The 18,669-nt window shown below is 38.8% G+C and overlaps 1 protein-coding gene across 23 annotated transcripts in view; it reads left to right on the top strand.

Moving 5' to 3' along the window:
- DTNB (dystrobrevin beta) overlaps positions 1–18,669 on the top strand; it is a 235,857-nt gene that overhangs the window by 79,581 nt on the left and 137,607 nt on the right. For all 23 annotated transcript variants that reach the window (XM_072767483.1, XM_072767486.1, XM_072767494.1 and 20 more), the window contains 2 exons: positions 1,000–1,105; positions 4,064–4,230. In XM_072767483.1, the coding sequence (XP_072623584.1) occupies positions 1,000–1,105; positions 4,064–4,230 (273 nt within the window). The remainder of the gene's footprint in view (positions 1–999; positions 1,106–4,063; positions 4,231–18,669) is intronic.

The following is an 18,669-nucleotide window of genomic DNA, read 5'->3' on the forward strand; positions in this document are numbered from 1 at the left end:
AAGTTGTCAAGTGATGTTTAACAGTGTTTGCTCCTCACTTTTGTATGGACTCAATGATTTCTTATCCAGTGCCTGTTGTGTGCCTGGCACTGTTACGAAATGCTGGCAAGGGACGCCTGGGTGGCTCAGTGATTGAGCGTCTGTGTTTGGCTTGGGGTGTGATCCCAGAGTGCCGGTATCAGGATCAAGTCCCACATCAGGCTCCCTGCATGGAGCCTGCTTCTCCCTCTGCCTATGTCTCTGCCTCTCTCTCTGTGAATCTCTCATGAATAAATAAATAAAATCGTAAAAAAACAAAAAACAAAAAAAACAAACCCAAAACCCTGAAATGCTGGCAATACAGTAAACAACAAATGGAGTAGTTTCTGCTCTCAATGATGTTGTTCTATAACAAGGTGTGGAATGTCTGTCTACCCCACAGGTAAGAGAAATAGTAATTTGAAGGGTGGCTGAGTTCCAGTCCTCGCTTTATGCGATTTAGGTAGGACCTTTACAGGTCATTCATTCATTCATTCATTCATCCCCTAAAGATTTACTTATTTATTTGAGAGAGAGAGAAAGAAAGAGAATCCCAAACAGGCTTCCTGCTGAGTGCGGAGCCTGAAGCAAGGCTCAATCCCACAACTCCGAGATCATGACCTGAGCTGAAACCAAGAGTCAGATGCTCAACCAGTGGAGCCACCAAGGTGTCCCAAGATCTTTATAAATCATTTAAATGCTTTGTTCCTTCTTTTTCTCATCTGTAAGATGAAGATAGTGATATCTAAACTATTTACCTTATATGGTTAAGACTCAACGTGTGTGGAAATGCATTGAATATAGTGGTAATGTACAATGTGTTGCAATGTCTATAGTAATGTAAAATGTTATTGTACTTTGCTATAGAATTTCACATGGAATTCATTACAGCTTGGTTGAGAGAATTCTAGATTAACTTAATTTTGGAATTCAGAGGTACTTGAAGAATATAAAGTATGTTTGTTTTTCTTCTCTTCACAGAAAAAGATAATGCTAAATATGTTTTTAGACACGATGATGGCCGATCCTCCTCCCCAGTGCCTTGTCTGGCTACCTCTCATGCATAGGCTCGCCCACGTTGAGAATGGTAAGCAGAACTTTTGTCATTCAGTCTCTTGAGCTATAGACAATATATGAATTTCCGGAGATTTGACCCATATCTTTGTCTTGCTTGGAATTGAAATGGTAGTTATCTCCAGTAACTTCTTAATTTTTTCTTTTTCTGTTATCGGTTTATCTCCTTGTTTAGCTTGTGTGAGTTTGATAAAGGAAAGGCTGTAGTTTTTATGTAACCTCCTCCTTTCTCTCAAGGCTCTTGGTGTTTCCTATTCTGCCAAAGAGAACCAGTAACAGCTGAGAGGTGCTAAAAAGCCGAGCTCTCTTTTTCCCCTTTGTAAGCATGAAATACACGTCCACACTCTGTCTTCTCTCTCTCATCCATGCCTTTTATTTTTAAACCTCTGAGCCTTTTGCCCCACTGTGGCTTTAGTTCACAGCTACCTTAGATTCAGGATTATTTTCTGAAAGGTGTAGACTCTCTTGGCTAAACTAAAACAGCTAAAAAAAAAAAAAAAAAAAAAGGATTTTATTTATTAGAGAGGGAGGGAGAGAGTACAAGCCAAGATGGGTGAAGGAGGGGCCGGGAGTGGGAGAAGCAGGCTCCCTGCTGAGCAGGGAGCCCTGACTTGAAGCTCCATCCCGGGACCCTGAGATCCTGACCCGAGGGAAAGGCAGACCAAACACTTGACCCACTGAGCCACCTAGGCACCTCAGCAACTAATTTTTTTAACAGGATTTTTGGATAGAGATTTATATTGTTAAGTTATTATAGTATTATTGGAGTATTATTGGCTCTTTTGGAGGCAATACTTTTAAAGCCTGAAGTGTTTTAGGACTTTTATATTCAGTTTGTTTTATAAAATCATTTTGTATCTGCCATACCATATAGAAAGAATCTCATTTGTCCTGATTTTTGTTATCCATATGAACATTTTATTGTGACTTTGTGTATAGTATTTATTGATTACATTCTTATGGGGTTAGTGATATTTTTCTCAGCTACAGAGAAATAATATGAACTCATTGACATATCTTGAAAATAAAACATTTTATCTATCACAATAACATTTATCTACATATCTTAATTTTTATGTTGGGGAAATAATTTCTAAAATTGTGGTATTTCTATATGGTATTGTAGTTTGGGCTCTTTCTATGAAATTCATCACTTGAATTATGTTGAAGTAACTATAGGGTAGATATCTACACAAGAATTGTGCTTTTTATATTGGTTTACTAATCCAACTATATTGTATATAAGAAGATTACAACATGATGCATTCTTCCAAAAAGAATACTTTTACCAAAACCTGATCTTATTTGTAATTGACCCAGTATACTTAGTAATCCTCTCCACATTCTGGTTCTTTCCATATCCACGTGGTCAACCCACTACACAGTCTAATACAAGCGCTGGCTCTTGACTGGTATAGAAGTGAAGAAGAATTACACAGATATATATATACATGTTCAACCAAGATTATCAGAATGTACTTAATAATGTAATATTAATGTACATATATTATTTAATATCAATAAAAATTATTGTATAGAATTATAAATGCTGGTATGTTGATGTTGACTGTTGATGTGAGCTCTAGATTGATTTGGAAATAGTGTTATTTGGTAAAACTTTACTAGGTTGTATAGTTTTAATTTGGAGCACAGATTCTTCTTAATACTTCCATTATGCCTTAGAAATATCTTGATGACAGAAAGCTTGAATTTCTTAAAGGAAGTATGTCCTTTGGAGTTCTCATTCCTGATTTTACTTTTTTTTAGTCTTTAATGATCCTGTTACATTGGTTTTCTCTCCTAGTGCTCATTTTTGTTTGTTTTTTGAGTCTTGATTCCCTAGTTAATGTACATTTTTGGAAACAGGACCAAAAATCCTTATAAGATTGGATTTGTACACATAATGCTAGAAAGAGTTATTCAAATGAAGATTTAAATACTATATGCCCCTTTCCTATTGACTTCCATTTCTTGTGTTCAGAATTAAATTGTCAGAGGGGACAATTAATTATGCTACCAACACTTAAAAGTATAAACAACCGCCTGTAACACACAGTTGTGCATTGCCCATTTCCCACTCAATGAACTGGAGGTTCAGACTGAAGAGAATCCCAGCAATCTCTATGAATCCTGACTGCTACCTGGCAGTTTTTCATAAAGTGAGATGCTCGTTAAGTGGAGAAAAGAATGACAGGTCCTTGAGTTTCTCTTCTTCCAAATCACTGCCCCTTCGTTAGTCTAGAGTACTTTATTTTACTGTTCTACTTAGAACTCTTACCTAAAACTAACATGGTAATATACCTGATTTTTTTTTTTTTTTTTACCAGTTACCACTTACACCCAGATGTATGGTAGCTTTTAATTCAACCAACATTTGAAGGCCTTCAGTTGAAGGTACTGAGTAAAATACATAGTATTTTCAGGTAACAGAGACACATAGTATGTCATCCTGGCTCTCACAGATCTCATGTCAGTGAAGGAGATAAATGTCTCTATAGCTAACAATGATATATCTCTTTAAAAAGCAACAGGTTTGGAAAATAAGTTTTAGACTGAGAGGGCTTCTCTCTCTTCTTTCCTTATATATTTATCTGAGTTTTGAGAATCAGGAGTTTCACTAAAAAAAAAAAAAAAAAAAGAAAAAAAAAGAAAGAAATTGGTAAAAGAAAAAAAAAATAAAAAGAAATTGGTTATTTTCTAAGGTGGATTGGAATGTAATATTCTAACCTGAAAAACCATTTTCTCCTCTATTGTCTTTCCCTTTTATTCCCGTAAATGGCAGTTTCCGTTAATTAAAAGACAATTTAGAATTTTCAATTCTAATTTTGTTTTCACCTTTGCTTTTCTACATGATATTTGGTTTTCCACTGTATTGACTTTATTCTTCAATGAAAATGACTTCTTTCTCTCCCCTGTTCTCCCCTCACCCCCACCTCGTCCATCCCCTGCCTTGCTTTCTGCCCTCCGCAAGTCTTCCATCCCGTGGAATGCTCTTACTGCCGCTGTGAGAGTATGATGGGTTTCCGGTACCGATGCCAGCAGTGCCACAACTACCAGCTCTGCCAAAACTGCTTTTGGCGTGGCCATGCCAGCGGCCCTCACAGCAACCAACACCAGATGAAGGAGCACTCCTCTTGGGTAATCACTTTGTGTCTCAGTCTATGTCCTCTACTGTTAATCTGTCTCTGCAGTGACAGCACTGGGCCAGCTTCCTGATAGATGCCTAACGAATAAGGATGCGGTGTAATCAAATCTTCATGCTAACGGTTATGATGAGTTGCAAATACATTGTGCTTCGTCACCTGATTTTTTTTGTTTATTTCCATCACTTGATTTTAAAGTAGAATTTTTAAAATTCCAGGAGTTACTATTACAATTGAAATGGAAAAGTAAGTGAAAAGTGTCTTCTTATTTTAAAATTGTGCAAGGGGTATCCCCCTAAAGCTTATTCTTTGAGCTTTAAGTAAGATTTAAAGTTCTTTTTTTCAAGCATATTTTCTTCACTTCATATTTCTTCACTGTAGGGCTTAATTAAATATTGCAAAGAAAGGTGCATGAAGTAAAGGAGTTAAATTTTTGTCTGTCTGAAGTTGAAGAAATATTGTATTTTTACAGTTGCCACATTAGTGTCCTTACTTTCAAAAGTTATCCTTTAAATAACAATATTTGGGTGGAAGTCGATGTGTGTGTTTGTCCTGTGCTGGTTGTAAATCATGTAACCAGCTTAGCATCAATCATTTTTCTTTCCTTTTCTCAATTTATTTTCAGTTTTTTAAATGCTGTACTTTTATTTCCAAAAAGTTGATACTTAAAATGCCAGTCATTTATTTCCAAAAAGTTGATTTAAAAATTTTTCCCTCTGGGTTTCATTGGTTGGTTGGTTTGCTAAAGGGTAGAACAATATACAGGGTCATACATATAAATCAGGATTTAGGTTCTTACCCTTGTTCATCCTGCTGGACCTTAAGTATTAGAAAGCTTCAGTTACCAGGGGCTTTTCTTTTTTTCTTTTTTTTTCTAGTTAGCCTTTCTAAAACTCAACCCAGAAAAAAGCAAGTAAGTTCATATTGGGGATTTGTTTAAAAAAAATAAATAAATTTCAACCCACATGTACGTTTTACTTCCTATATCTCTGACATGTTAGAGATAATTTTTTTTTTAATCAGATAGGTTTTCAGTTACACTCAACCATAAAATTTTGTTAAACTGAACATCCTATCCTGGGTTGTTTTGTGTTGTAAATTCCAGTATTCTTTGGTTGAGAAGTGATTATTTAAAGTTTTTTAAACAAGCAAAGGAAAAAAAATACAATGTGGTAGTTTCTTCTCTTTTTTATTGAATAGAGATAATCTATAGATTTTCAAGTTGTTACTTTTCCCTTTCTTAAAGTACAAGTGTCTCACTTAATTGATTTGTTAATGTTCTTTCCACTGTTTTTTGTTTAGAGTATAACTCTCAATACTGAGCTGGCTCTTTGCTAGGTTACCATTTATAATGATTGGATTCCCTGGAGTGTTTCTCCTGACAAAATTCTCATTCTAGATGTTGAGGGGAAGAGAGTGAAGAACTTTTTGTTCATCTTAGTTTGAAATTGCTCATTTAGCTAATTTGTAGTCCTTTTAGAAATGGGAATTTTACATTTTTTTTTAAAGATAAGTGACTGCATATTGTGTTATGACTTACAAAGCAGTGTTTCAAATACTCCATTGAATTTTCGTCATTAGGTTAAAACATACATGAATGAAAGTACAGAAATCACAAGTGAATTCTTGTATTTCTGCATGATCCTCACAACATTCTTGTAAAGTAAGCCAAAACCCCATTTGTTATTATTTTCACTTCAGCTTTCTTTTTTTTTTAATTTCACTCATTTTTGTTGTAATGACTGAAGATTTCAAGAAAAATCTAGTCTTATAGGCATGAAACTGGTATCAGTTCTGAATTTTGATGAGTATATGAATTATGTGTGACTGATGCATACTGGTAAGGTTTTTTGGCACTGTGTGTGTGTGTGTGTCTGTGTGTAACTTGTTTTCAACATTAGAACTGTATGTGCAGTACCATTGTTCTTTGAGGAAGATGTGAGTGAATTTTGAGACTAATGTGGGTAAAGAAGTTTCCATTAACAAAAAGATGTGTAATCACTTTGATAGTAATTTTTTGAAGATTGTCCACTGTTCTTATACTAGTATTTGAATGAATATTTCTCTGTGTTCACAAGAGATAAATTTAGTGTGCATTTAACAAGTTTTATATGAATTTGTATTGTAGACTTGATAGGTTATATTGGTGCTTGGAAGTTTACTCTGATTTTTCCAAAAGTTTCTGTTTAATGTTTTACCTTAGTAACTATGCATTGTAATTCATTTATTCTTTTAGTCATCAATCCATTCATTTGATTTTATTTTAGAAAAAAAGTGTCATATAGTATTATATCTGTGATTCATTGTGTGCATTCAGTATTCATTCAGAAGATATTATTTGAGTCCCTACTTTGTGTGCCAGACACTGTTACAGGCATGTGGGATACATCTATGAAGATTCTTGCCCTGTGGGGCTTAAGCTGTAAAGGGTATGAAAGAGACCATTAGGGTTCACTGACATCGCTGTTTTCCTATTTTTGGTGGGCACACATCTAGACTACATTTCTCTGCCTCTGTATCTAGGAAGGACCGTGTAAGTAGCACTTATCAGTGGAATGTGATCAGAGTGATATGTGTCTTCCCAGAATAAGACTGTTAATAGCTGAGTGCCTCTTCTGTTCTCTCTGCCAGCTTAGTGGAAAGAATTTTACTGGGACCCAGGGGAGGATAAAACCACAAATGAAAGGAAACCCGGTCCTTGAATGATGGGTGGAGAAGAATGTCCTGCCAACCTGCTTGACTTTGAGGGGAGCAGGAGAGAAACTCTGTGTTAAGCTTCTGAGGTTTTAGTTTTTGCTACAATGGTTAGTATAGGAAGTAGAGTTCTGTTAAAGCAAAACCTTAAAATTTGTGTTCATTGATTTAGTAGTCAAGTAACCCCCTAGAGGACACTAATATTGGAATTGGGGAGGACAGAAACCCATGTTATGCCTTGGTGACAAATTGAGTAGATTTGTCATCCATGATAATTTAGAAGGCACACTTCCTGCCACCTGAGCTCTAGGTCAAAGGTTGGAAAGGATGGGGTAGGTGAGTTTATGTTGACTGTTTTTGGTTAGGGATGACAAGAAAGAGATGGGCTTAAGAAAGAAATTAGTTTTCAAGCAAAAAATGAGAGGGGTTAGGGAAAGTTCTGACAGTTGGAGCAGTGACAGGAAAAATAGATTATAGACCCTTGAGAGCAATAGGTTAAGAGTTAGAAAGGCTTTGAGCAATAAAGGCCTACTGAACTTTCTCAGTCAAAGAAAGTGACTTAGTCCCATGGTGAAGATCAGATCAGGGCATGTGTTCTCATTCTTGGCTGTTCATCAAAATCACCTTGCTCTTACCTATGTAGCTTCTGATTTAATGGGTCAAAGGTACATGAAACTTAGATAAGGCAGTTTTTAAAAGTTCCCCCAAGTGATTCTATCATGCAGCCAAAGTTGGAAACTGCTGACCTATTGTTTCATATGGCCTCCAGGTGGCTTCTGTTACTTCAAAGCAAGAGGAATGGAGGCAAAGACATAAATCAGGCTTGAGAATTGTGTCTAGGAAAGGACTTTGTGTGTGGTTACTGGCACATGGAACTGACTGGAAATAAATAGATCAAAGGCCTACTAAGTTTTTGAGGGAATTGTATATTGGCAAAGGAACCGTGGGCCTGCACTTAACAAGCCATTGACTGTTTGAACTGTAAAACTACTTTTTAAGGACGCAGAACTTGCTCTGGGAAGAGGTGGGGTGTGAAGGTTGCATGGTACCTGGGGAGGGCATGCCAGAGCTCACTTTGCCAAGGAGGATATTGGATAAAGAACCTTCTGCTCATGTTCCTTCATTGTATATTGGAACCGGGGAGGGTGGGTGCCTATAATTTGCCCTGTTTCTGGTTTGCATTGTAAGGAACTACAATGTGGTCTTGTTGAAGAAGACTGTGATGTACCCAGAGGTCCTGGACTTGACGTTAGGTGCACTGACTAAATGGGACCTTAGGTTTTCTTCTGGGAGAGTTTGAGTGTGTTTTATGTGTAGGAAGAGGGAGGAGAAGGGTATTTCGTGATTAGAATTCCTTACTGATATCCATGTTTTCCTTCTTTTCCTGGACCTTTACCTAGATGACATAGCCCATCTTCCTTGCAGCCAGATGGGGCCATATGACTAGTTCTCACCAGTGGAATTTGTTTACAAGTGATCTGTGTAACTTCTGGGGTCAAGGCCATTTAAAGCAGATGTGTCCTCTCATCCCCTCTTTACCCTTCACTCCCAGTAGACATTGGCCACATGGAAATATTTCCAAAGAAACTAGTAGAGGCGAGAGTCCATAGATGAAAGGGGCCTGGGTATCTGGTTGATGGATCAGAGCCCCTTGGTCAATTTACACTGGACTTGCACATGAGCAAGAAATCAGAAAGTAGAATCCAGAGTATCAGGTCATATAGGCTGTGCTGATGAAGTGAGATTTGAGCAGAATCTTTGGTGTCTGTTAGCAGACATCTGGATAAGAGGAGACATTTTCAGCATGAAGCCTGAGAGCAGGAGTGTGCCTCTGAGTTCAGGGAACAGCAGAGAAGCATGTGTGGCCAGAGTGGAGTGAACAGGAGGAGGGCTATTGGGGAGGAGGTTAGAGAGCTCACAAGGGCCTTATTGGCCATTGTAAGGATGTTGGCCTTTACTCCAGGGAAATGAGGAGTCTTTATAGGATTTTGAGTAGAAGAATCGCATGGCTTGATTTATCTTTTAAAATGATCAGTCTGGGGGATCCCTGGGTGGTTTGGCGGTTTGGTGCCTGCCTTTGGTCCAGGGTACGATCCTGGAGTCCTGGGATCGAGTCCCGCGTCAGGCTCCCAGCATGGAGCCTGCTTCTCCCTCTGCCTGTGTCTCTGCCTCTCTCTCTATGTCTATCATGAATAAATAAATAAGTAAATAAATCTTTAAAAAAATAAATAAAATGATCAGTCTGTATAACATGTAAAAAGTAAAATGGGAGGAAAAGATAGCAGCAGAGAGACCATTTCAGGAGAGATGATTGCAGTAATCAAAACCAGATTCGGTAGGATGGTGGCAGTAGAGGTGGTGACAAGGGTGGGACAAGAATATACTTTATAAATTGGCCTAATGGGTTGGGTATGGCTTGTGAGACAACAGGAGTTAAGATTTTGCCTTGAAAGGGGATCCCTGGATGGCCCCGCAGTTTAGCGCCTGTCTTTGGCCCAGGGTGTGATCCTGGAGTCCCGGGATTGAGTCCCACATCAGGCTCCCGGCATGGAGTCTGCTTCTCCCTCCTCCTGTGTGTCTGCCTCTTTCTCTCTCTCTCTCTCAATGTCTATCATAAATCAATCAATCAATCAATCAATCAATCTTTAAAAAAAAGATTTTGCCTTGAACAACTAGAAGGATGGAATTGTCATCAGCTGAGATGAGACAGCTGTGGATAGAGCACACATAGAGATAAGGATTGAGAGTTCTCTTTGGGAATTCAGTTCAGAATTACAGGTGCTTACTAGATATCCATATAGAATTGTTGAATAAGCTGTAGTACATGAGTCTAGACATCAAGAAAGGAGTCTGAGATGAAAACTCAGGGCAGCCCGGTGGCTCAGCAGTTTAGCACCACCTTCAGCCCAGAGCGTGATCCTGGAGACCTGGGATTGAGTCCCACATTGAGCTCCCTGCATGGAGCCTGCTTCTCCCTCTGCCTGTGTCTCTGCCTCTCTCTCTCTGTGCCTCTCATGAATGAATGAATGAATGAATGAATGAATGAATAAATAAATATCTTAAAAAAAAGAAAGTCAGCTTGGGGAGGGGGGGTCATTGGCAAGTAGGTTGATATTTAAAGCCATGAGACTGGATGGTACCACCAGGTGAATGAGTAGAGATAGAGGAGAGAAGAACGAAGAGGAATGAGAACTGACCTCAGAGGTCATCGTTAAGGGATCTGGGAGAAGAGAAAGAACCTGCAAGCAGTGATGCAGGAGGAAAGCCAGGGAAAGCAAGTGTTCTGGAAAACGTTTGCATGACTAGTGTTTTGAGGAGGAGGGAGTAATCATCTGTGTCCAGTGCTGTGACAATCAAGTGAGAAGGCTGAGAAGTGGCCCCTCATCTAACAATGTAGGGATTGTCTTGCAAGAACAGTTTCTGTGGAGTGATGGGGACAAAATCTAACTGAAGTGATGTATTTCTAACAGTTTTTATTAGTGGGGATTTTAGGAGACCAGATTAATCCCACTTTGTTTTTCCCCACTCACAGTTGCAGTTGGGAGTTAGGCAGATGCCAGTCTGTTCAAGAAGGTAGTTTTAACTGTGAAGAAGTAATGGACTTGCCAGTGGCTCCTGAATTGAATACAGCTCAACCCAATACAAGCCTTTCCAGCAGGGAGCAGAGCCCCGTAGCTTGTGGCTCAGGGCACAGAGGAAAACGTGTGTTTTCTGTGATGCTTGCAGATACCAGGAAACAAGGGAGGGGAAGAGGCTGAGCTGGCATGTTCATTCCTTTCCTAGGACCAACCAGTCTGGTCGGAAGAATGAGGGGTCTTCCAGAGAAGGTCCCCCACATGGAAACAAGGCACTGAGCCATGTAATCAGTATTCATTTTTACATTCTAGTTTGCAAGAATATATTCATCATCTTCTCTGAGGTTCTTGGGCTAGATTCAAAGTAACCCTGCCACCAAGAGGCCTGCGGTGTACAGTATTTCAGTTATTGAAAATAAGGCTGCAAAATAAGCCTCTTTAAAACTAGTGACATAAAAACAACCATTATTAGGCCCATTGGGTTTGGTGTCAGGAATTTGGACAAGGCAGAGGGCCTGGGTTGTCCCTACTCCATGATATCTGGGGTCTCTGCTGGGTGTCTGAAATACCAGGCAGGGTGGGTGGCTTGAATAACTGAAGGCTTCTTCACTCCCATATCCAGCATCTGCCCTGGGATAGCTAGAAGGCTGGCCTCAGCCAGATGGGTAGACTGGACCAACCTGTGTATGGCCTGTGGCCTGCATGTGGCCTGTGCATTCCACAGCATGGTGGCTATGTTTTCAGAGAGAGCATCTCTGGAGGAAGCATCTGGAGAATCAGTGTTCCATCTCTATTAATTCCTTGCCTTTCCTGCCTGAGCTGTGGAAGTCATGCAGTCACATTCTGCCAAATAGTGTTGGTTGCATCCCTGAGGCATTAGGGCTGGTCCAGATGCAGGGAGGGAGAGGGTGCTGGGGGGCAGTGGTGGTGCTAAGTCCCATCGCAAAGGAGCACATGTGGTGTGGTGAGTGGGATGATGCAGTTATGCATGCATGCAGTTAATGCTCAGCATTTGTTAAATAGATGAATGAAAGAACGTACAAATGAGTATGTCCAACTGTGCATCCAGTCTGCCACACAGAGAACACCTTACAATCTGAACAAGACATTCCATTTAAATGGTTAATTCACCCAGAGAAACTACCTATCATGTTTCTCTACTAAGTTATACTTTTTAGAAGAGCACTTTGTCGAAACAACGATGCATAATATTTACTGGGATTTTTATCTCCGTTTTTAAATGATTCAGATTTGGAGGAAAATTCTTTTAAAGTATTTCAGGTATAGTTAAATGATCTTAACCCTGACCTTTGTTTTCCTTGTTCAGGGCCGTACATGCTTTTCTGATTTACTTTATGTATCCTTCCTTTGCAGTCGTTGTCCTCTTCCTCCTCCTTCTCTTCCCCTTCTTCCTCTCCTCCCTTCCTCCTCCTCCCCTTCCTCCTGTGTCATATCTCTCACTTTCTTTCCATTACTGTGAAAGATATACAACATAAAATTTACATTTTACCTCTTTAATGTCCAGTTCACTGGCATTAAGCACATTCATATTGTTGTACAACCATTGCCAACCATCCATCTGGAACTTTTCCATTCCCAAACAGAAACTCTTAACTGTTTCTGGCTATGCAAGAAGTGCCAGAAAGAAGCCATTTCCTGCCCTCACCTGTACCTTACATTCACATCTCTGCTTGTCCTGGTCTTCACTTTACCAAGAAAAATTTGACTGATTTCCACTTGGCAGGAAGTGTGTGTGTGTGTTTATACAAAATACACTTGTAGCATGGCTACCATTTGTTAGCTGAGTGGCTTAGTAGAGGCAGTTACGTAATATGGAATATATGGAAATTTCACCTTTTTTCCCAGCAGAGGGCAGGCTCTACCTCTGAACAAAGTTATCTTGTTCTTTAAAATCTATAAATGAGGAAGTACTTGGATTTGTTTAGCAATTTCTGTTAATATTATTGCCTATTTTTTTAAAATATTAACAGGTAACACACATGTGTCTAGTAAGTATAAGTATATTGATTTATGATATTAAATAATTTGCTTTACAGACCCAGAGCAAATTTTTTTGTCATAGCTCTGGACCAGTTAAGATTGTTCTTCATCTGTCCTTGTCAGAAGCAGTATTTCATTCTCATGTGACTAGCACACCTCTCCTCACATCTCCAGAATTTTGAGAGAATATGTATTCAATGAGAAAAAAGTATGCTTCTTGATCATGCTTCTGCCTAGATCCAAATAGTCACATTATAATTTAATGACTACTTTGTACATAGTGTAAAACTAGGCAGGAGATTTTAAAAATAATTTAATTTTTAAAACTTAAGTGCAATTAACATACGTTATATTAGTTTCAGGTGTATAATACAGTGATTCAACAACTTTATACTTCACTTGGTGCTCATCATTAAGTGTGCTCTTCATCCCCTTCACCTATTTCACCCATCCCCCACCCACTTCCCCTCAGTTAACCACCAGTTGGATTTCTATAGTTAAGAGTTTGTTTTTTGGTTTGTCTCTTTTTTCCCTTTGTTTAAGTTTCTTAAATTCCACATATGAATGAAATCATACAGTTTATGTCTTTCTCTGGTTGACTCATTTCACTTAGCCTAATACTCTGTAGGTCCGACCATGTTGTTATAAATGGCAAGATTTCATTCTTTCTTATGGTTGAGTAACATTCTATTGCATGTATACCACACCTTCTTTGTCCATTTATCTATTGATGGACACTTGGGTTGCTTCCAAAATTCGACTACTATAAATAATGTTACAGTAAACATAGGGGTGCATATATCTTTTTGAATTAATATTTTTGTTTTGTTTTCTTTGGGTAAATACCCAGTAGTGGAATTATTGGAACATACAGTCATTCTATTTTTAATTTGTTGCAGAACATCCATAGTGTTTTCCACAGTGGTTGTACCAGCTTATCTCTCACCAACAACAGTGCATGAGGGATCCTTTTTAGGAGGACTGGCTTTTTTTTTTAAAGGCATAAGACAGTATCCCCACTTGTGGTAAGCTGTAGCACAAGGTAAGACAAATACATGAAGACATTCCAAATAAAATCAACAAATTGGGCGTTTAGTCCAATGCCCCACATCCTCAGAAAAGCTCCTGAGACTGTCTACTGTGGTTCCCACCTCTGTTTTCTTTCTTTCTTTTTTAAGATTTATTTATTGTGAGCACACAGAGGGAGCAGAAGAGAGAGAAGCAGACTCCCTGATGCCAGGGAGCCTGATGTGGGGCTCAGTCACAGACCCCCAAGATCATGACCTGAGCTGAAGGCAGATGCTTAAGTGGCTAAGCCACCCAGGTGCCCCCCCCCCACCTCAGTTTTCATTAGTCACTGTCATGGTAAGCTATCTGGTCTTGCTGTCTTACATGGCACCACCATTCCCATCTTAATCCGTTGGTGATTCATTACCCACCCCCATCCTTCTTATAATCCTCCACATCTCAAGTACTTTTAGAACTGCTACTTCTTAGTCAGCTAGCTGCCCTCACTTTTACTGCTTCTCTAAGCATTTCTTCTACTCCCTGTCTTAATTGAAGTTTGGTTATCCTTTAGGAGCTCCCCTTCTCCTGGATCCCTTTCAGGTGGTAGCTATTTATTCTCCCATCTATGTGTTTTTAGGGATTGGGAGGTGAAATTATTGTGAGGGTGGCTATATAATTTATCTATCATGTAATGCAGACTTACTTAAGAGTAAAAGGGGCCCTATTCTTTATGCTGGGACAACATGCATAAACTGGGATATCCTGGGTAAAATGTTTATGGACACTATTTTAGTTTAGTGTCCTTTTACTGCATAATAAATTATCACAAAGTTAACAGCTTAAAACAACAAATTTGTTATTTCCGTTTCTGTGCGTTAGAAGACTAGGCAGTGGCATGACTGGATGTTCTGCTCTAGGTCTTACTGGGCTGAATTCAGGGTGTTGGCCAAGACTATAGTTCTCATCTGGGCTGGGGGGGTCCTCTCGCCAGCTCACTGGTTGGCAGAATTCATTTTATTGCAGGTATGGTGTTGAGGTCCCCGTTTTCCCACCAGCTTCCCGTCAGGGAGGACTCTCAGCCACTAGGTGCCACCTACAGTTCCTTGCCATGTAGCCCCCAGAGGCATTTTACAAAATGGACATTTGCTTTCTTAGGCCAGTTGGAGCAGATCTGTGTGCTGCCAAGTTCACTCACTTATTTGTATTTATTCAACAAATTCTTATTAGATACCTGCTACATAGCACATGTATTGGAAAAACTACAAAACATCAGTGAAAGATATTTAAGAAATATAATTAAAGAAAACCTAAGTAAAGAGAAAAAAACCTACACATTTGTAGATTTAAAGACTTAATATTGTTAAGATGACAATGCCCCTTAAATTTATCTATAGATTCAATGCAATATCCATGAGAATCTCAGCTGCTTTTTTTTCTTTTTTTGCATAACTCTATAAGCTGATCCTAAAATTCATATGGATATGCAGGGGATTCAAAGCAGCCAAAACAATTGTGAAAAAGAACACAAACGACTCATACTTCCTGACTTTAAAACTTAATATCAGTAATGAAATAGTAATCAAGACAGTGTAGTACTTGCACGAGCATTGATGTATAGATAGATTAATGGAATAAAATTACGAGTCTAAATATAAGCACTTATATTTGTTGTTGATAGATTTTCTTTTTAAAAATTACAAGATTTTATTTTATTTTATTTTTTTTTTTTAAAGATCTTATTTAATTATTCATGAGACAGAAAGAGAGGCAGAGGGAGAAGCAGGCTTCATGCAAGGAGCCTGATATGGGACTTGATCCAGGGACTCCAGGATCACATCCTGAACTGAAGGCAGGTGCTCAACCACTGAACCACCCAGGAGTACCGATTTTATTTATTTATTCATGGCAGACACAGAGAGAGAGACAGAGACATAGGCAGAGGGAGAAGCGGGCTCCATGCAGGGAGCCCAATGTGGGACTTGATCCCAGGACTCCCGGATCACGCCCTGAGTCAAAGGCAGATGCTCAACCGCTGAGCCACCCAGGCATCTATCAACAGATTTTCAATAAGGGTGACAAGACCATTCAGGAGGGGAAGAATAGTCTTTTCAAAATATGATGCTGGGTTAGTTGCATATCTCCACACAAAAAAATGAAACCAGACTCCTACCTTATAAAATATAAAAAATTAACTCAAAATGGATTATAGATCTAAATGTAAGAGCTGAAACTAGGAAACTCTTAGAATAAAACATAGGCATAGATTTTTGTGGCCTTGGGGTATGCTCTACCTTCCTAGATGTGATATTAAAAGCACAAGCAAAGAATAATAATAGATAATTGGACTTCATCAAAATTAAAAAAATTGATGCCTCAAAGAACACCATCAAGACAGTAAAAAGGCAATTCACTGAAAAGGAGGAAATACTTGCAAATCATATATCTGATAAGTGACTTGAATCCAGAATTATACAGAACTCTTATAACTCAACAAAAACCACCAAGTAACCCAATTTAAACATGAGCAAAGGGAAAGTAGAGTGGTGGTTACCAGGAGCTGGGGGTGGGGGAAAGAATAAGAGTTGTGTAATCAGTACAGAGTTTCAGATTTGCAAGATGAATAAATTTGGGAAATCTGTTTCACAACAGTGTGAATGAATATACTTAACACTACTGAAGTAATGGTTGAGATGGCCAATTCTCTGTCATGGGGGTTTTATAATGAAAAAAAAAAGTTAACATTAGGGGGAAAATGGGTAAAGGACTTGAATAGACATTTCTCCAAGAAAGATATACAAATAAATGGGCAGTAAATACATGAAAAGTTGTTTAATGTCATTAGTCATTAGGGAAATGTCTAATCAAAGCTGCCATGAAATGCCACTTCATACCCACTGCGATGGTTAAAATAAGAAAAGATTGACAATAGCTAGTGGTAACAAGAATGTGAAGAAATAGGAACCCTGGTACACTGCTGGTGGGAATGTAAAACTTTTCCACTGTGGAAAAACAGCTTAGGAGTTCCTCAAAAGGTTAAACATAGTTACGATGTGGTCCAGTACTCCTAGGTGAGAGTTGAGAATTCTCCTTTGGGAATTGAAAATACATGTGCACATAAAAACTTGTATATGAATGTTCATGGCAACATTATTCAAAATAGCTAAAAAGTGGAAATAAACCAAGTATCAGTCAACTGACGAACAGATAAGCATAATGTATGTCAATATAATGCAGTATTATTAGACAAGAAAAAGAGATGAAGTATTGATACATGCTAAATATGGATGAATCTTGAAACTGTGCCAAGTGAAAGAAGCTAGACACAAAATGTCACATATTTTATGACTCCATTTATATGAAATGTCCAGAATAGGCAAATGCAAGGAGACAGCAGATTGGTGGTTGCCCAGGGCTGAGGAGAAGGAGGAATAGGGTGTGACTGCCAATGAGTATTGGATTTCTTTTTTGGGGTGAAGAAAATGTTCTGAAATGAGATATTAGTTACGGTTGTACAACTCTTTCAGTATACTAAAAACCACTGAATTGTAATGTTAAAAAGGATGAATTTTATGGTATGTAAATTATATCTCAATAAAGCTATTATTTATTTATTCTTAACTTGGTCAGGGAAAGTCCTATTGAAGAAGTGACATTTAAACTGAGATGGAATGACTGACTTGAAGTTGGTGGTTATAAATTCAAAGTCTGACCAGTCAGCATAGTGGGATATTCACTTCCCCAGTGTAAAGAGGGTAGAGGAGCAAAATGTATAAAGTTGGGGTTTTAGAGTATGACAAAGGAAGACAACTAGCAAGGGGGTGTTGGAGAATATGCAAAGAAATGAATATAGTAATGGGCCGTGGTGTGTAGGTTGATTAAAGGAGAAATGAGGCCATGAGGGAGATAAGGGACTAGGTGAAGGTGGTAGCCTCAGTGGAGTATAGGACCTGCTGGCACTGAAGTATTGTTGTAGGTAGGTCCTTGAAGGAGTGAGCTAGATAGAAGTTTGTATGAGAGTGGGGTGCTTGAAATTGAGACTTTAGGCAATGTACAATAATTGGCAGAAATATGTCCCAGGATGTGATTGTGAGGCTGGTGGCTGATGTAGAGGAAGGGAAAGGTAGTTGAAGATTAGTTCAAGAAGACCAGTGTATAAGTTTCCTATAGCTGCCAAAACAAATCATTACAAACTTGGTGACTTAAAGCAGAAGTTTATTCTCTCATAGTTCTTGACACCACAAATTTGAAATCAAGATGTCAGCAGGACCACACTCCCTGTGGAGATTCTACAGAAGAATCCATTTGTATTAGAGTTCTCCAGAGAAACAGAACCTATACATACATTACATATATTTATACATAAGTATTTATATATAAGGAGATTTATTATAAGGAATTGGTTCGTGCAATTATGGATGCTGACAAGTCTCGAGATGTGCAGGATGAGTCAGCAAGCTGGAGGCCCATGAGAGCTGATGGTGTAGTGCCAATTTCGGTCTGACGGCCTAGGAACCTGGAGAACTGATGATGAAGTTCCGGTCTGGGTCTGAAGGCTGGCAGCCTCAAGACCCAGGAAGAGCAGATGTTTCAATTCAAGTCTGAAGGCAGGAAAAAGCCAGTGTCCTACTTTTAAGGCAGGCCAGAGGAATTCTATTTTATTTGGGTGAGGGTCAGCCTTTTTGTTCTACTCAGGTCTTTAGCTAACTGCATAAAAAGCCCACTCGCATTAGGGAGGGGAGTCTGCTTTACTTGGTCTACCAATTTATATGTTAATCTCATCTAAAAACACCCTTACAAGAACACTCAAAATAATATCTGACCAAATATCTGGGTATCCTATAGCCCAGCAAGTTGACATGAAATTAACCATCGTACCATTCTTTGCCTCCTCTCACTTTTGAGGGCTGTTGGCATTTCTTGACTTAAGGCTGCATCACTGCAATCACTGCCTTCTTGGTCATGTCACTTCTACCTCTTTCTCTTTTCCTTTGTGTGTCTATTTTATGAGGATACAGGTAATTGCATTTGGGCCCACTCAGATAATCCAGGATAAACTATGTCTCAAGATCCTTAATTTAATCCTATTTTCCCTTAGCAGGTGATAATCACTTTTTTTTTTTTTGCCATAAAGGGTAATATTCTCAGGTTCCAGAGAT

Source organism: Vulpes vulpes, chromosome 8 (genome assembly GCF_048418805.1).
Source record: "Vulpes vulpes isolate BD-2025 chromosome 8, VulVul3, whole genome shotgun sequence".
In the NCBI taxonomy this organism is placed as follows: Eukaryota; Metazoa; Chordata; class Mammalia; order Carnivora; family Canidae; genus Vulpes; species Vulpes vulpes.